Source organism: Marmota flaviventris, chromosome X, assembly GCF_047511675.1.
Source record: "Marmota flaviventris isolate mMarFla1 chromosome X, mMarFla1.hap1, whole genome shotgun sequence".
NCBI classification, from domain to species: Eukaryota; Metazoa; Chordata; class Mammalia; order Rodentia; family Sciuridae; genus Marmota; species Marmota flaviventris.
Window position 1 is genome coordinate 51,860,225 of NC_092518.1, and position 19,055 is coordinate 51,879,279.

The 19,055-nt window shown below is 35.9% G+C and overlaps 1 protein-coding gene across 7 annotated transcripts in view; it reads left to right on the forward strand.

Moving 5' to 3' along the window:
* Positions 1-10,333, forward strand: part of Atrx (ATRX chromatin remodeler) — a 224,947-nt gene extending 214,614 nt beyond the window's left edge. For all 7 annotated transcript variants that reach the window (XM_071606698.1, XM_027922953.2, XM_071606695.1 and 4 more), the window contains 5 exons: positions 2,660-2,809; positions 3,769-3,894; positions 4,837-4,932; positions 5,459-5,587; positions 6,599-10,333. In XM_071606698.1, the coding sequence (XP_071462799.1) occupies positions 2,660-2,809; positions 3,769-3,894; positions 4,837-4,932; positions 5,459-5,587; positions 6,599-6,877 (780 nt within the window). In that variant the 3' untranslated portion in view covers positions 6,878-10,333. The remainder of the gene's footprint in view (positions 1-2,659; positions 2,810-3,768; positions 3,895-4,836; positions 4,933-5,458; positions 5,588-6,598) is intronic.
* The last annotated feature ends 8,722 nt before the right edge of the window (positions 10,334-19,055 follow it).

Here is a 19,055-nt window from a genome sequence, read left to right on the forward strand (position 1 = left end):
CTGAGATATTTTTATAAGGATATATATGAGTGTATGTGTATACATACAAGCACACATGCATTTTTTTCCTTCAACCATAAAAAAGTAATTAATGTATGAATTGTGGTGTTATAATTAAGAAATAAATACTATACTTAATGGATATAGTGTTCATTTTCCAAGAGTTGGATGTTTTCTTTAATTCTGCTATACTGAGATCATCCTGTTAGGCCTCTGAGCAAAAAGTATTTTGTCCATGTTCAATTTAAATTCATAGTTAGGCTAAGTTATAATAAGACCCAGTTTTATAGAGAGAATAAATCAGAGGCACAGACTGAAATAATTTGGTTGCTAGTACTTTTGGTCTTTTGCTTAGGTAGCTTTCATAGTGAAATGAATTGATACTGACTGTGGTTAAGATCATCATTTATTGCTAGGCAGAATTAAAATTAAGGATTATCCATAGTACATTTGAACCTTATAATTTATTTGTTATATTGCAGAACAGCTGACTTCTCTAACTGTCTTTGGCATGGTTACTTTTTTAAAAAAATATGAGTGTTATCTTGTTGTATTATACCTTTCTCTTCAGTCATGCTTTGGGGAGGTGGACATGGGAGTCACACATCTAAGGAAATGTTATCTTTTAATGGAGTGAATCAGTGCAACAGGTGTTTTTTTTCCTACATGCCTGGTCAGTAACTTTAGAGACTGATCTAGTGATACTAAATTTGTTCAATGTGGCATAGGCCACACCTTTGGATAGCAGATTTCTACACTGGATAAGAAGAGAAGTATTTAGCCAGGTGTAGTGGCACACTCCTGTAATCATAGCAACTGGGGAGGCTGAAGCAGAAGGATCACAAGTTCAGGCCAACTTCAGCAACTTAGCGAAACCCTGTCTTAAAATAAAAATAAATAAAAAGGACTAAGGGGTAGGGGTTGTGGCTCATTGGCAGAGCACTTGCCTAGCATGTTGAGGCACTGGGTTTGATTCTCAGCACCACATATCAATAAATTTAAAAAAGAGGGGTGCCCATTGACAACTAAAAAAAAATATTTTAAAAGACTGAGGATGTAGCTCAGTGGTATAGTGCCCCTGGAGTCAATTCCCAGTACCTTGCCCTCCCCCCCAAAAAAGAAGAGAAGTGCTTAGTTAACTTTCAAAGGAACTAAAGTTGGCATCTATGTATTCTACCAGTGAACTTCCTTGAAGCCCTCCTTTTGTATGGTTTATTTTGTTTTGGTACCAGGGATTGAACTCAGCCCTTTTTATTTTTTTATATGGGAACAGGGTCTTGCCAAGTTGCTAAGGCTGGCTTTGAACTTTTGATCCTACCTCAGCCTCCTGAGGCACTGAGATTACAGGCATGCACCACCACACCCAGCTGTATGATCTTTTAGTGTTTTCTAATAGTCTCTTTAGTCTAACAAAGGAAGTAGCACATACTGCATGTCAACATGAATTATTATATAGTCTCAATTACAGCTGTGTCTATTAAGAAAATTGGTTCCATGATTGTTTTAAGTGTTTATTGGGATAACAAGATAAAAAGTTGTTTACATGATATAAATGTTAAAACATATAGAATTAATGTCAGTATTTGCTATTGTATAGAAGAAAATTTAGGGCCTCGTGATCTGAATTTTTCACTTTGACTTATTTAATAGACATTTATGTTCCTACCATTTTGGTGTGATTAAATATGTAAAGATAATTCTTTTCAAATGTGGGTCTTCTCTATAGTAAAAATGGATGCATTAAGTATCACTAGAATTAATTTAATGTACTATATACCTTCCACTACCTACATTTGTTCATTATGTTGTTTACTGAATTAACAATTTAGAATGTGTATTCTTGGAGAACTTATTTTTTAAAACATGGAAAATCTTTTTTAAAAATGAGTTAGTGTGTCTTTTATATATTCGGGTCTTCATGTGTGATTTTCTTAATTTTTAATGGTTTTATTGACACAGAATGCTACTTTAGTGTCCTTACTGAAAATATGATTATTCCAATTTTTAAGCATTTGATTTTTAACCTTAAAAGACTAACCCAGGACACCATGGCTTTAAAAAAATGCACTATGATAATAAGTTATTGAAGAATGTTTATCAGTTGAAATTTGACTCATGGATCCTTAACAGTGCAATTTATATTTGACTTTTTTATAATAGAAATATAAAGATTATATATTCCAGTTAAACTTTCTTGTATCTGTTTAGATTAATTTAGATTTAGTTTTTGCTAGTATAGTGCTTGGTAGCTAAAGTGTTTGCGAAAATAAAGTTGTTACATATGTATGAACAGGAGTAGCCATGATTTTTAGCACAGGCATCCACTATAATCACTTACTTAAACAGAATTGTATTAGCATTTATCAACTCAGTTCTAAGCACAAAAGGTATATGAACAAATTTTTTTTTCTAAGTTTGGGAAAAAAGACTTTGAAAACTGAAAAGTGGTAAATTTAAAAAATTACATCTCTCAAACATGTTATGTAAACATGAAATTCTGATGTAAGAGTACACTGTTGCATGTTTTATGACTGTTCCTAAGTCATTTATAATATATATTAGACATGTGAAAAGCAGTCTTAACAGTTAACCAGCAAACTATGGAGACGTGAGACAGAGGTAGAAAATAATTCTCTATTATTTCAACCTCTCTAAACAGGATACTATACTTGCAGAACTTCTTCAAATACATAAAGAACACATTGTAGGATATCATGAACATGATTCTCTTTTGGACCACAAAGAAGAGGAGGAGTTGACTGAAGAAGAAAGAAAAGCAGCTTGGGCTGAATATGAAGCAGAAAAGAAGGTAGTTCACTAAAAATGCTTTTGAGGCTGGATGCAGGGGCAAACATCTGTCATCCTAGCTACTTTGGAGGCTAAGGCAGGGCAGTTGCTTGAGCCAGCAGTTCCAGACCAGCCTGGGCAGCACAAGAAGACCCACAGAAAATAAAATTTTTAAAAACACTTCATTTGAAAGAGCAGTGAGGAAGAAAAGGGTCACATTTGAAATGGGCAATAATATAGTAGGTCTTCAGGTACAGGGTCCCCAGTTCTGAGTATCAGTTTATTGGCTACAGATACATTTGGTAGTAAAGTAGGAGAAGACATAGGGAAATAATAGTTTACACTTAAAGAGTAGTAACCCCACTTCTTAGCAGTTGGTGAATTGAGAGTTGAGTAGGAAGCTACATATTTAGCATTACTTAGCTTGTTACTACCATATGTAGTCACATACAGGAGCTTAGAGTTTGGAAGTAGGAGTTGCTTTAGCATGTATACCATGAAGTCTAAATTTTGGCTGAATACCTGAATGCAAAGTATTTTCTTATTGGATATTAGTGTCATCTGCAGCAGCAACTTTATTAAAATAATTCCATGTTTGTTTTAAACACCAACCCACTAAAGCAAAAAAAAATGTGCCTCAGCATGGGAAACCTTATCCTAATACCTGAATCCTTTTTAAACTCCTAACTCATTGTACCAAACTTCTTTAATGTTAACGTGATGTTAGGAGTCTCATCAGAAATCACTGAATTGCCTCATTCTGTGGGAATTATTAGAAAAAAAGAATACACCTTTAGGAGTTAAAGCTTTCCATGTAATAAGATCTTGGTCTCTGGTGAAAAGGGTGTTTTGTTTGTGTGTGGAAGAGTGTTAATAATTTCCTAGATCTGAGAACATGGATTCTTTTCTAAACCAGTAGGTGATGTAGAATTTCAAGTTTTAAATCACAATGTGAGAAGTGCATAATTTTTTTGTTTTTAGGGACTGACCATGCGTTTCAACATACCAACTGGGACCAATTTACCCCCTGTCACTTTCAACGCTCAGACTCCTTATATTCCTTTCAATTTGGGAGCCCTGTCAGCAATGAGTAATCAACAGCTGGAGGTAAGACGTGAAGTACAAAAGTAGTTTAACATGAATTAAAGGCAATTTCAAATGCCTTGTTGTTGAGGGTTCCCTATGCAGGAATATCACATTCTCCAAAAGATTACCTCTGAATAGACCAAGAAATTTTTTTTTTATTTGTTGACCCTTTTGAACCAATATATTATAGTAAAATGCAGCTTGTTCAGAGCACAAGGGAATCAGTCCTTGAATTAATGCAGTTTGAATTATTTTAATTAAGGAACAATAGGGCAGCCGAATGGCTAGGGAAATAGCACTTTAATCAGTTATAAAATATTTGAAATAAACACATTCCATTCTTAATATTTGAAAGTAGGATAAGTACATGCCTATTTATATTCTAATACAATGTAGAAGTACTACTAAATATATAATGCCCAGTTTTGTCAAATAAGTGATTTAAAACTACAATCAATTATGAATTAAATAGGAAACATTGGGTTTGAGGGTTTTTTCCATTTTAATTGGCACATTATAATTACACATAATAGTGGGATTCACTATCATATATTCATACATACATACAATATAAAAATACAGTTTGTTCCCTGGTATCTACCCTTTCTCTCTCCACTTCCCTCCCTTAGGTTTCTTTCCTTGTCTGTACTGGTCTCTCTAGGATTGGGTTTTATTATACTAGTAGTTTAATAATTGAATCTGTGTTTTCCTTTTTTAAATGTGTTTATGTAGTCATTTAAATGACTGAATTATTGGTACAATAAAACTCAAGTTTTTATTTTCCTAACAAGACACTTTTGGCATTGAGGGGTTTTACTCCTCTTTACTGAAGCTGAAATTTGCTTTTCCCATCAATTATTTAAGATTTTAAAACCAAGTGCTATCAATCGGCAAGAGGAAGGATCCCTATACCTTAAAACTGTGCTGTCTTTCTTCCCTAACTTATTTCTTACATTCTTCTAGGACCTCATTAACCAAGGAAGAGAAAAAGTTGTAGAAGCTACAAACAGTGTGACAGCAGTGAGGATTCAGCCTCTTGAAGATATAATTTCAGCTGTTGTAAGCTAATTGGCAATTGTATTATTTCAACCTCAAATTTTTGTACCTCCCCCCACATATCATTTGTCTTAATTTTTAATTGTAGTTTGCATTACTACTTTTGTGGGGGAAAGAATATAATTCTTACAGCTTGATTTGCAGTAGTGAAGTACTAGTAAACTGGATAGTAGTCCCAAACTATAATTCAGCAATTTTACATAGATGTTGGAACAAAAGAGAAATGGGTAGAATCTAAGAATTAAGAAATTAACCATAGAGATGGATATGTTGTTTGCATAAATTTAATTACCAATTATGAAAATTAAATCCAAATAGTTTTTTTTTTCATTCCAGAGATAGCCAACCCATGCACAACATAGAACAACTTAGAACCCTGCTTTTACATCACTGTTTTCTTTAGAAAAAAAAAATAAAGGAAAGAAGGGTGGCAGAGAATTTGTAAAATCCTGAATATCTTTAAGTACCGTGATTATTTTCTCTCAGTTGTACAGCCATAAGGATTAAATAGAAAATTTTTTTCTTTTAGTGGAAAGAAAACATGAATCTCTCAGAGGCCCAAGTACAGGCATTAGCATTAAGTAGACAAGCCAGCCAGGAGCTTGATGTAAAACGAAGAGAGGCAATCTACAACGATGTACTGACAAAACAACAGATGGTAAGAGTTCTGACTATCTCTAGGTTATGTTTAATTTTCTTGAATTTGTAATAATAGGCTTGCATGACAGCTGTGTCAGCCCTCCTGTGAAGCAATGGATGGTATTCTAGAAAAAAAGTTTGTCAAAAACCTAGTAATATCGAGGAAAGATAATATATTCATTACAAAGGAGCAACAACTTCCCAAATGGATATTCTTGCAGTTTGTGCAGGATCTGTTTCATATAATTTTAAGTTTTTGTATATTCTGGACATCTATATAGGAATTTTGCCAGACTTTCATCACCTTTGCTATTTTTTAAACAACTTCAAAAAAGTATTCTTTTCAGTGTATTTAATTTGAGAATAAGAAGTGGAGCTCTGGATGATATATCACAAGTTCCAGTAAATTATATAGTTCTTCAGAAAGCTAGGATATTCCAGGATCCTTGATCATCTTCCCCAGCTCAGTTGTTTGCCAGCCATCTGCCTTGCACTGGGAAATTTCAACTCTTGACACCAGGGAATCAACTTCTGTGGCATGAATTTTACTTAGAAAGCAGGGCAGAATTGTGTGGTTTTAGATGATCTTAGGAAATTTGAGATATTTCAGGTAGGAATTATTCTTATTACAAGTGCTTTTCTCTTTAGTGTTTGTCACTGAAATGTTTATTTGTCTGTCATCATGTGAAATATTCAAAAGAAGGACAAAGAAAGGAGATTTGACAAAAAGTGCTGTAACTAATACTTGAGACTAATCATGGTACAGGACAGGTTACTATGGCAACTAACCTAAATGCTCCTTGCAATACAATAGTCAAGTCATTAAGAGAATTTAGCCCTAAATGGTGTTACTAACTGGTTTCTACAGTAATGGTCCTGTGAATGCCGTCAAATTAGTAATGGTGATAACAATAATGTGTTTTCCTTTTGGTATGGTACCCCCTTAACAAATTGATTTTAACTCAAAACTTGATACTTGCCTCTTTGAGATAGGTCATGCACTTATAACAACTCCCCTTTCTCTCTATAGTTAATCAGCTGTGTTCAGCGAATACTGATGAACAGGAGGCTCCAGCAGCAGTACAATCAGCAGCAACAGCAACAAATGACTTATCAGCAAGCAACACTAGGTCACCTCATGATGCCAAAGCCTCCAAATTTAATCATGAATCCTTCTAACTACCAGCAGATTGATATGAGAGGAATGTATCAGTCCGTGGCTGGTGGTATGCAGCCACCACCCTTACAGCGAGCACCACCCCCAATGAGAAGCAAAAATCCAGGACCTTCCCAAGGGAAATCAATGTGATTTTGCACTAAAAGCTTAAAGGATTGTTAAAATCATAGAAAGATCTTTTATTTTTTTAGGAATCAATGACTTAACAGAACTCAACTGTATAAATAGTTTGGTCCCCTTAAATGCCAATCTTCCATATTAGTTTAAAGTTTTTTTAAATAGGGCATACCATTTCTCCCTGACATTTGTCAGTGATGTTGCCTAGAATCTTCTTACACACATTGAGTACAGAAGATATTTCAAATTGTTTTCAGTGAAAACAAGTCTTTCCATAACAGTAACGGCTCCACAGATTTCCTCTCTAAATTTTTATGCCTGCTTTTAGCAACCATAAAATTGTCATAAAATTAATGAATTTAGGAAAGAATTAAGATTTATATATTCGTTCTTTACATATGAAAACACACAGCTGAGTTCTTAGAGTTGATTCCTCAAGTTATGAAATACTTTTGTACTTAATCCATTTCTTGATTAGAGTGATTGAAATGGTCTTAATGTTCCTTTGACTGAAGTCTGAAACTGGGCTCCTGCTATATCATCTCTGTGCTTGAAAGTTAGAAACTAAGGGTTATCTTTGACACAGAATTGTGTGCAATATTCTTAAATACTACTGCTCTAAAGTTGGAGGAGTCTTGCAGTTATCTTAGCATTGTATAAACAGCCTTAAGTACAACCTAAGAAGAGAATTCCTTTTTCTTCTTTAGTCTTTTCTGCCATTTTTTTTTATTTTCAGTTATATGTGCTGAAATAATTACTGGTAAAATTTCAGGGTTGTGGATTATCTTCCACACATGAATTTTCTCTCTCCTGGCACTAATATAAAGCACATCTCCTAACTGCATGTGCCAGTGCTAGTGCTTCATCCTGTTGCTGGCAGTGGGATGTGGACTAAGAAAATCAAGTTCTAGCATTTTAGGAGGTTAACACTGAAGTTGTGGTTGTTAGGTTCACACCCTGTTTTATAAACAACATCAAAATGGCAGAACCATTGCTGACTTTAAGTTCACATGAGGAATGTGCTTTAACAATTCCCAGTACTGTCAGTATTGTGAAATAGTTCCTCTTAAAGATAAGGATCACTGGCTTCTATGCTCTTCTTTTCTCTCATCACCATGTCCCTTTCCCCCAGTTTCCTTACATTTTCTTAAATTGTTTGATATCTTTTCAGTTTAGATCTTTGAGGCAATTTTCTGATCAAATGAATTCATCTAATACCCTTTCATGTGGTTTTATGAGAAAATCATTACAGTTCTTATTCCTCTGGGTCTGTAAAAAAAAAAATGACCTATAATTTTATTCGTGTTTGATTTGATTGCTTGAGTTCCTCAAAGGAAACGATTGTTTTTGACTATGGGAGTCAACTCAACATGGTAAAACCATTTTTGAGATGGTGATGTAACAGGTAGTAGAAATAGCTACAGAATTCGCAAAACAAGAAAGCCAGGTGGAGGATTTGTTCTAGGTATCACTGGATTAGAATGAGTTTAATGTTAGTTAAAACTGTTTTGAGTTATTTGGATAATAAAGAGATTTCCATTTTTATCTTGGAAGAACTAGTGGTAAACCATCCAAGAGCACTAGGTTTATGATATAAAATTTGTGAGGTTTGGTGGATCCATCCTCCCCCCAGCCTTCCTGTGGTAAGACATAACTAACAAATTCCATGTATTTGGATGTTATGCCAGCCAATCAAATTTATTTAATTGGGGTGGGGGCAGATGTGTGTTTATTGCTTTAAAAGAAATGAAAAGGAAGATTTATGAGATGAATTTTTGAAGGCAGAATGCTCTGGCTGACTGTTATCAGTTGGTATTTCTACAAGTCCAGAATACTTTAAACCTGATTTACTAGACCTAGGAATTTTCAACATGGTCTAATTATTTACTCAAAGACATAGAAGTGAAAATTTAGGCAACCTTCTAAACCTTTCTCACCGAGGATGAAACTATGACTGAAAGAATAATACTTAGAAGGATTAATTGGAAATCAGAGAGTTTGAAATAAAACTTGGACCACTTTGCATACACTCTTCTCACTTGACATTTTAGCTACATAATATGTACTTTGAGTATAACATCAAGTTTAACAAATATTTAAAGACAAAATCACATCAATAAAATACTAAAAAACTCATTTTTATATTTGTTTTAGATGTTTTAAATAGTTGCAATGGCTTAAAAATGACGATTTAAAATGTTGCTTGTAATACAGTTTTGCCTGCTAAATTCTCCACATTTTGTAACCTGTTTTATTTCTTTGGGTGTAAAGCGTTTTTGCTTAGTATTGTGATACTGTATATGTTTTGTCCCAGTTGTATAGTAATGTTTCAGTCCATCATCCAGCTTTGGCTGCTGAAATCATACAGCTGTGAAGATTTGCCTTTGTTTCTGTTAGACTGCTTTTCAGTTCTGTATTGAGTATCTTGAGTACTGTAGAAAAGATGTCACTTCTTCCTTTAAGGCTGTTTTGTAATATATATAAGGACTGGAATTGTGTTTTTAAAGAAAAGCATTCAAGTATGACAATATACTATCTGTGTTTTCACCATTCAAAGTGCTGTTTAGTAGTTGAAACTTAAAACTATTTAATGTCATTTAATAAAGTGACCAAAATGTGTTGTGCTCTTTATTGCATTTTCACAGCTTTGAAAATCTGTGCACATATTGTTTTATAGAAAATGTATAGCTTTTGATGTCCTATTTAATGGTGGTTCTTTTGCACAGTTAGTTATTTAATACTGGGAGGTCAAGAAGTTTGGTTTTTGAATCTGTAATATACTAAATTCTGTAAAAGGAGATCTCTAACCTCAAAAAGAATTTACATACCAGGAAACCTATGTGTGTTTGTGTTAGTTTTGGTTGTCTGTGTGTAATCCAGCACCATTTCCTGCTTCCCAACAGTTGTATCATTCATTTAAGTCAACAGGGCTACCAACCCACACTTGATACAAAAGCTTCTTACCATCTAGAAGTCATATCAGGTAGATGGAAACTGTATTGCCTGGCCTCAAAGAAGCTGAGTATTTTACAGACTTCCCTTAGCTATTCTCATTTTCCCTCTTTTGTCACAAATTTAGATCTTTTTTGTATTCCAAACCAAACTTTAAAATAAATTATTTACCTATCTCAATAACCTTTGTTTCCTTTCAGGGTAGCAAGTTGTGAGACTGTAGATACCTATTCTCACAGTAAAATACGTCAATCCTTTTACGAGTTTATTTCACTGAAAATTATGTTCAGGTTATTACACACCATATTTTACCAAACTCATTCTGAAGTGATTTTTAGCTATCTCCAAATCAAATCTACCCTTAGGGAATCAAAAAATTTCCACCATTGATACTTTTCAGAAGTCTATAATCTGAGCCAATCCCAGAGGATTGATCACATTTCAGAAATGCTTTCATCTGTGCAACATTATAATATATGCTATTATATGGGGGTGAATAAAAATTAAAAATCCAAAATATATACTGTGTCTAATCTCAATATTTGTCAGGTAACCAAACTCTTGGTATCACTAGTGTTGTATCTAACAGTGGGATAACACCGTACCCCTAAGAGTTTTACTCCCCAGGGTATGCATTGCCATACAGTTCCCTTGTGATACATACTGCCACATCCTCTCTCTGGAATAACCTTCCTGACACACTGATCTACTAAGCTAAGGGAATTATCCTTCCTCCTCTCACTCTAGGGATCTAGATTTCTTGATAGTGACCATTACATAACACACCAAAGAGGAGAGTAAATAATTGAGGCCCTTATTAAAGATAACAAGGTCACAACTTTATTTGAAAGGATGAAGGTCTAAGGCAAATTTTTTTTTTTTTTTTTTTTTTTTTGTTGTTGTTGTTTGTACTGGGGATTGAACGCAGGGGCACTTCACCAAGGAACCCTTTTTATATTTTGAGTCAGGGTTTCCCTAAGTTGTCTAGGCTGGCCTCCAACTTGTGGCCCCCTTGCTGAGGCAAATTCTAAAATTCTGTAGGCGGGTCCTCTTTAATACTCAGAACATATCAGAAGCAATCTACTCTGCAACACTTTTTCTGCTGGATGTTCTGCCCTTACTTCCTCTCCCTGATAGAAATATGTAAGGGAGAGAGGAGCTTGGCCATAAGCCTCAGCAAAACATATCAGATGACTACAAAGAGACTTCAACCTATTAAATATGCCCAGCCCTGTCCCTGTAGTCTTCACATTAAATGCATGTTGGTTTTCAAGAAGGGTGAAGAGAGATGGCTCGTTAAATGCAAGGATGGGATTTGTTTCAGATATATGAGGAGAAAGTATAGTATTGAAGGGGAACAAAGGTGGGGAAGGATAGGGAAAGAGACAGACTATATTGGAGAGGATTGATGGCCTTGAAATCCTGAATGAGTAATTCAATATAAGAGGATAACAAGGGTTTGTGAGGGGGATAATATGCTCAAAGTAGCAGGTAAAGATGGTGATTTGGGCTGAGGTAATTTGAATGGGTTAGAATGCAAAGTGAAGAAAGATGTGAGACGGGAAGATAGATAATGAATCCAGGCATTCAGTGAGCAGACTACACACAATTTGAAGCACAAAGAGGAAAAAAAGTCACTAGAAATTGTATAGAATAGTGAACTTTTTAAATAGTATATAAGAAAAATCAATATTTCCTTTTGCTCTTCCCCCAAGGAGCCCAACTTTGTTCAGGATTTATGATTTTACATACCAAAGTTCACTTACTTTTGGGGGGATTGAACCCAGGGGTACTCTACCACTGAGCTACACCCCCAGCCCTTATTTTCTCTGGAGACAGGGTCTCACTAAGTTGCTGAGGCTGGCCTTGAACTTGCCATTCTCCTTTCTCAGCCTCTGGGATGACAGGCGTGTGCCACCACACCCAAGTCATTCTTTTTGATTACTCTCTCAAGCTTCATGATATTTCCATTACTGGCATTCCTATTCTTAAGTTTTATTATTCCTGATTATACCCTTGCACTTATTTGCAGAAAGTGAGGTTGGTCCATTTGATTATAATTCTCTTTCCTCAAGCCAAATCTTCAAAGAGTTAGATCCATTCCTGTTACTTTTCCTTGAGACCCATTCATTCACGGTGCTAGTATCTCTGTTGGTAATGTTATATTTATAAGCTTCCCTTAGTATTTTCAAAGTGCTCTGTGGTTATTATGTGTTAACCTCTATACAACATATCTGTGAGGGATGTGAGGAGAATAATTACATTCTCCTCATGACAATTAAGCTAAAAGAACAAAATCAAATCCATTGCACTTAAGAGGCAGAAGACATTCTAGTTAAGTTCTCTGGATCTTTCATGTCTCATTTTAAAATATGGGACTATAATAATACCTTAACCATAGAAGGCAGGGGTCTGGACCAGGTGATTTCCCAAGTCCCTTTCAGCTCCCAGAGTTAAACTTTGAGCAAAGCAGTGTGAAGCCAAAAGGCCATGTGTTTGTCTAAGGTTACAGGGTAAGTTTGTGAACAGCATTAGAAATCCCTTCCCTTTGACTAACCGTCTCCCCCACTAAGCTGTACCTTTTCTTTTCCTCTGTTTGGAAAAATGAGAGGTCTGACAGGCATTTTAATGACAAAGCAGATAAGTCAGGTTGTAATTGGCTCTAATTACCACTTCCACTAGCTGTAACCTCCTTTATCTTTTGCCCAGAGGCACTCCCAGTGCTGTTTCTTACTGTCTTTGGAACTCATTGCAGAAAATGAAAAAACACATTTAAGGGGCTGATTCCTCAGTGGAAAGAGTGTGACAAAAATCAAGGTAAATATAAAAAAGCTTTTGTGAAGTCTCACTTTTAAGCCAATAATTGGTAATTTCCCATTGTTTATAACTGAAAAGCCAAGTTAGAGCAATGTTTAAATGGTCTGGTCTGGATAAAGCTTATAGTAAGTTGGAAGCAATACTTTTGTATATTGACTTTTGTGTAACAGCACATGCATACCTTTTGAGGTTTAGGTTTTATAGTTGAATTGTATGAGAAAACGAATAGAAGAGTGAAATAGTAATCATTTTTTTCTGTACCTGCTTGTCCTCACATGCCAGTAGGAGAGCAGGTAGAAGCCTGTGTCTAGCCTGCTGAATACATTGCAGTGAAAACAAAACCAGGCTTAAGAAATGGGAAAGCCTGGTTTATAACCATCCAAGGTCTTGTTAGTTTATCCCCTACCCTTGGGAGATTTTTCAACTATACTGCATGAAGAGGTTGGGCTTCAAAGGCATTAGTGATGCAGGATCACTTGGATCTTATCCTTCTTAGCAAAGGAAACATTTTTATTCTATCACCAATAGAGTAATTAGCAATATTTTAAAATATCTTTTATAGTTGTAGATGGACAGAATGCCTTTATTTTATTTATTTATTTTTATGTGGTGCTGAGAATCGAACCCAATGCCTCACACATGCTAGGCAAGCGCTCTGCCATTGAGTCCCAGCCCCAGCCCAGTAATTAGCAACTCTATCTGCAATTTACCCCCTTTATTTCTCCAAACTATCTTCTCCCAACTCTACTACACAACACACACCTCTTATGTTCTAATGCCTAAGTATGCATGTGGGGTGAATTGCTGAATCATAGAAAGCTCAAGATGGCAGGGACCTTTCTTGAAAACCATGTAGCCAGCCCCATCCCTTTGCAAGCAAGGAAAACAAAGACCCAGAGCAGGGAAAGATGCCTATGGGCACCCATGTGTTCTAGCTTGTATTCCAGTTCTCATTCCACTCCATTCAGATGCCTTATATTTAAATTCCAACTCATTTTTTCAATTTGCTAGCCATATTAAGCAAATTTTCAGAATAATTCATACTGAACTAAGCTTTAAAATGGGAACTGTTTGTGGTAAGTAGAATATGTGAGCCAAAATAAAAAGGAAATGAATTCTTGTGTGACAACTGTAAAATGGGAAGACCCCTGACATATCCCCTAAGCCTTTAATTTGGCAACCAGAGCATTGGGCTCAGGATTTTATTTCAGAGGGAGGGATATTTAATTTGTTTAAAAGGTTCTACTTTTACCACACTCACCATGGTTTAGACCAATAGTCTGTAGGAGCTCTGTTCTATTTTCTGGATTTCAGTGTCCAGTGCTAAGGATGGAATTAGCCTTCCACAGACCAGGGAGGTTTATGTACCAAGTACTTCAAAGTCCTCTATTTCAAATAAGAAATGATAAGTCACAAGAAAAGAAAATAGAAAGTTGTGTTAGTATAAGGATCTGTCAGAATGGGGGCAACTATTCTTGATTTATAGAGATGTACCCCAAGGCCCATGAATAGTATACACATTTCCAAAGAACTAAAATATGGTAAAATTATATCAGTATGTTAGACTTTGGGTGCCTGGTTCTCTGTAAACTTGGGCAAGTTACTTCACTTTTTTAAATCGTCTCACACAGCAATCAAGAATTACTGAATGGGGCTGGGGATGTGGCTCAAGCAGTAGCGCTCTTGCCTGGCATGCGTGCGACCTGGGTTCGATCCTCAGCACCACATACAAACAAAGATGTTGTGTCTGCCGAAAACTAAAAAAAAAATAAATATTAAAAAATTCTCTCTCTCTCTCTCTTTAAAAAAAAGAATTACTGAATGCCTATTATATTTCAGGTACTATGGCAGTTGCTTTTTAAAATTTCTGTTTTACAGATGAAGAAATAGGTTTAAAATAATTAAATTATTCTCCCAGTGTCACACAACTAACTGGAAGAGGGAGGATCTGGATGATGTGTCTCACCTTAACGTGTGTGTGTGTGTGTGTGTGTGTGTGTCACTGAAAAGGCTATAACTCTGACTTGAATCCCAGCCTCTTTTTTTAAATTTAATTTTTTTTTTAGTTGTAATTGGACACAATATCTATTTATTTTTATGTGGTGCTGATGATCGAACCCAGGGCCTCGCACATGCTAGGCAAGCGCTCTACTGCTGAGCCACAATCTCAGCCTCAAATCCCAGCCTCTTGCAAACTATTTAGAGTACCTTATCATTTATTCCTTTGCAAATCAGCTCCCCACCTGTCTTGTTTTCACTCTAAGCAAGACCTTAAAGAAACACAACACTCCCGCCTTAGTGTTTTCAAGGCACTTCCTTCTGCTTTGAGTAGTGCCTGAGGGGTTTGGCTTTCACCTTTCATTTCCTTCTGTAATGCCAAGAGGTGTGTGCAAAACCCAATCTGAATACTTTCAAATGTTTTAATATATCAGAACTCATTTTGTGAAGACAGGGTCTCCCCCTGTTGCCCAGGCTGATCTCAAAACTCCTGGCCTCAAACTTGTGGTCCTCCTGCCTCAGCTTCCTGAACAGCAGGATCACTGGCATGGGGTACCATGCTGGTTCTGAACTCATTTTTTTATTCTTATTTTTTAAATTATTTATTCTAATTTTTTTATACATGACTGAAATCATTTTCAATGCAGTGGTTTTCTTAGAAGTTCGGTTAATTAACAGTTGAGAACCCTAAATGTTGAAGTATTCTGAACTAATGCACTGTTCATTGTACAACCTGAAAATTTTTAGGTAACATTTGCGGGAGGACTTAAAAAGATAACTAGAATATGAACGTGTAGAGATTAAGAAGGGAATCATCTCAGACAGAGGAAGCAGCAGACACAAACAGGCAGGCAGCAAAGAACAGAAGTCAATAGGATAGTTCCAAGAAATGCCATGCTGTCATTGCCCTAATTTAAGTCGATAGTTTCCATAGTGTATAATTTAAAATTAAATGGTAGGCAGAATAATGGTGACCCAAAGATGTTCAAATCCTAACCCCCAGCATTTATAAATATGTTACCTTACATGGAAAAGGAGAATCAAGTTTTGTAGATTGAATTAAGTTTAAATATGAGTGTGTTATCCAAAGGCTCATATGTGAGACAGTACAAGAATTTTCAGAGGTGAAATGATTTGATTTTGAGAGATATAACCAAATCAACGGATTAACCCATGGATGTGAATTAACTGGGAAGTAACTATAGGTAAATAGGGTGTGGCTGGATAAAGTGGGTCCCTGGGAGTGTGTCTTTGGGATTTACATTTTGTCCTTAGTGAGTAGAACTCTTTGTTTCCTAGCTGTGATGTCCTGAACTTCTTTCCTCTGCCACAGTCTTCTACCAAGATGTTCTGCCTCACCTTGGGCTCAGAGCTGTGGAGTCAGCTGACCATGGACTGAACCTATGAAACAGTGAGCCAAAATAAACTTTGCTTTTCTACATCATTCTTGTCAGATCTTTTGGTCACAGTGATGCAAAACACTAATCAGGGGAGATTCTCCTAGATTATCTAGGTGGGCCCAATGAAATCACAAGGATCCTTAAAAGTGGAAAATGGAGGCAGAAACAGTTACATAAAGATGTCATTAGGAAAGAAAGACTTAGATGAAACATTGTGTTGTTGGCTTCAAAGATGGAAGAAAAGGCCCACGGGCAAGAAAAATGAGTGAACTCTAGAACCTGGAAATGTCAAGGAAAAGAAGTTTCAACTAGAACCTTCTACCTACACCTTTACTTTAACTCAATGAGACTTGCGTTATATTCCTATTCTACAGAACTGTAAGGTAATAAATGGGTGTTGTTTTAAATCAGTGGTGATGTGTTACAGCGGCGGTAGGAAATTATTACAAATGGTTATTAGTATGATACTTAATATTTTGCTCCCTTGTTAGATATGTAAACTCCTTAAGATCAGGAGCCCTTTTCTCACTTTATTATCCTTAGCTCCTGGCACAGAAAAGGTGTGCTATATGTGTTTGATGAATTTATGAGTGAATGTTTTAGTAATCAGATCCCACATAAGGACATTATGGCAATGGCAATTAGTTTTTGTATCCGTGTGTGTGTGTGTGTGTGTGTGTGTGTTCTATTTATTTTTCTTTGGAGCTCTTTCTCTCTTTCCCCTTATCTGTTCTCTTATCTCTGCTTCTATTTCTTAATTGGTCGTGACAAAGGACTGAAATGCATCTTGTAATTTTTCATTATGTTTATGGATAAGGGCTTATATTTTCTGTTTATGATTTTAAAAATAAGTAATATGCTTTATTATAATGAAAAAGTGTTTTATATTCAAGGGCCCCTTCATTTATTAAGTATTTTAATCATGTAAAGAGGTAAGTAATCCTTGATAGAAGTTTCTCCTCTCTGATTTAGGATCATATATAGAACTCAGGAGGTAGAAACATTCTGCAGAAACTGTCCCTTTGTGCCTGCTAGTAGGAATTTGTTATTTGATTGCAGGGCCCACATTGCCCAGACAACATTTGTTTGACTTTGTCTACTCAGAAGAAATAAGATTCCCCATGCCCCTTAGACCAGAGTTATTCACTCTTTTTCCCAGCGCCATCCTCTGTCTGCTGAGTCTTATCATAAGGATGTTTAATGATTGAATGGCTGGGATGCACTGGGGACACCCCCCCCCACAAAAAAAAAAAGGATAGAAGGTCTATTGTTCACCTGCAAAACTAAGCCTGCTCCATGAAATGGGATGGCCTAATGAAAGGTAAAATTTGGGGTGGGAAAGTTCTTGCAGTTTCTAGTGTTTGAAATTAGAGAACTCTTCATTTTTAGAAGTGAAAGTACTCTTAGGATCACTTGGCCCAGGGTTTCTCAAACTTTAATGTACAGTATCAGCATTACCTTGGAAAATCCATAAACTTTAGATTCTGATATAGTAAATCTGATGTGGTGCCCCAAAGTCTGAATTTCCAACAAGCTATCCTGTAGTATTAATACCATTGGTCCACAATTCAAGCATTGATAGTAGACCTAAGGCAGCCAGAGATAGGTACCTGTATCTCACATAGGGCACTAGAAAAGTGGGAGATTTTGAACCCATAGCTTCAGTGAACATATCTGAGTTTTCTATGGACAGTTGAAAGACCAAGGTCTCTCTTGGTTTGAGATCCTCAGAACTAGGGGACTAGAGTAAGATGAATTCTCGAGGCAATTTAAGATTTGCAATTTTCTGGGTTGGGGTTGTAGCTCAGAGGTAGAGCTCTCACCTAGCATGTGTGAGGCCCTGGGTTCGATCCTCAGCACCACATAAAATAAAATAAAGATATTGTGTCTATCTACAACTAAAAAATAAATATTAAAAAAAGATTTGCAATTTTCTGATGGCTAGAAATGTCAAAACATTTTTTCATATAATTGTTAGCCATTTGTACTTCTTCTTTTGAGAAGTCTGTTCAGTTCATTATTTATTTATTTATTTTTGGTGTTAAGTGTTTGGAGTTCTTTATCTTGGATTTTTTTGATGGGGGTGGGGGGTATCGGGGATTGAATACAGGGACACTTAACCACTGAGCCACACCTCCAGACATTTTTAAAAATATTTTTTAAGTTGTAGTTGGACACAATATATTTTATTTATTTATTTTTCTTTTTTTGTGTTGCAGAGGATTGAACCCAGCGCCCTGCATGTGCTAGGCAAGCACTCTACCGCTGAGCCATATCCCCAGCCCCATCCCAAGACATTTTTTATATTTTATTTAGAGACAGGGTCTTGCTGAGTTGCTTAGGGCCTTGCTAAGTTGCTGGGGCTGGCTTTGAACTCATGATCCTCCTGACTCGGCCTCCCCAGCTACTGAGATTACAGGTGTGCATCACTACAGCTGGCTATATTCTGGATTTTAATGCTCTAACAGAAGAGTAGCGAACCAAGAGTTTCTCTATATGTTTAAATATTTCCCCTATGTTTTCTTCTAGCAGTTGTAAGGTTTCTGGTCTAAATCCCAAGCTTTTGATCATTTTGATTTGAGTTTTGTGCAGGGTGAGAGATGGGGATCTAGCTTCATTCTTCCCCATATGTATATCAGGTTTTCCCTGCAACATTGTTAAAGAGGCTGCCTTTTCTGCAATGTTGCAATGTATGTTTTTGTTAAGGATCAGATAACTATATCTGTGAGGGGTTTTCTCTGTGTCTTTTATTTTATTCCACTGCTCTTCATGTCTGTTTTTATGCCAATAACATGGTTTTTGTTTCTATAATTCTGTAGTATAATTTGAGATCAGGTGTTGTGATGCTTCCTGCATCCTCTCTTGTTCAGGATTCCTTTGGCTTTTCTGGATCTTTTATTCTTCCAAATGAATTTTAGAACTGTTTTTTTTCTAATTCATATCAATAGATATCAATAGAATATCCTTGATATTTTAATGGGTATTGAATTAAATCTGTATGACACTTTTGGTAATATGGTCACTTT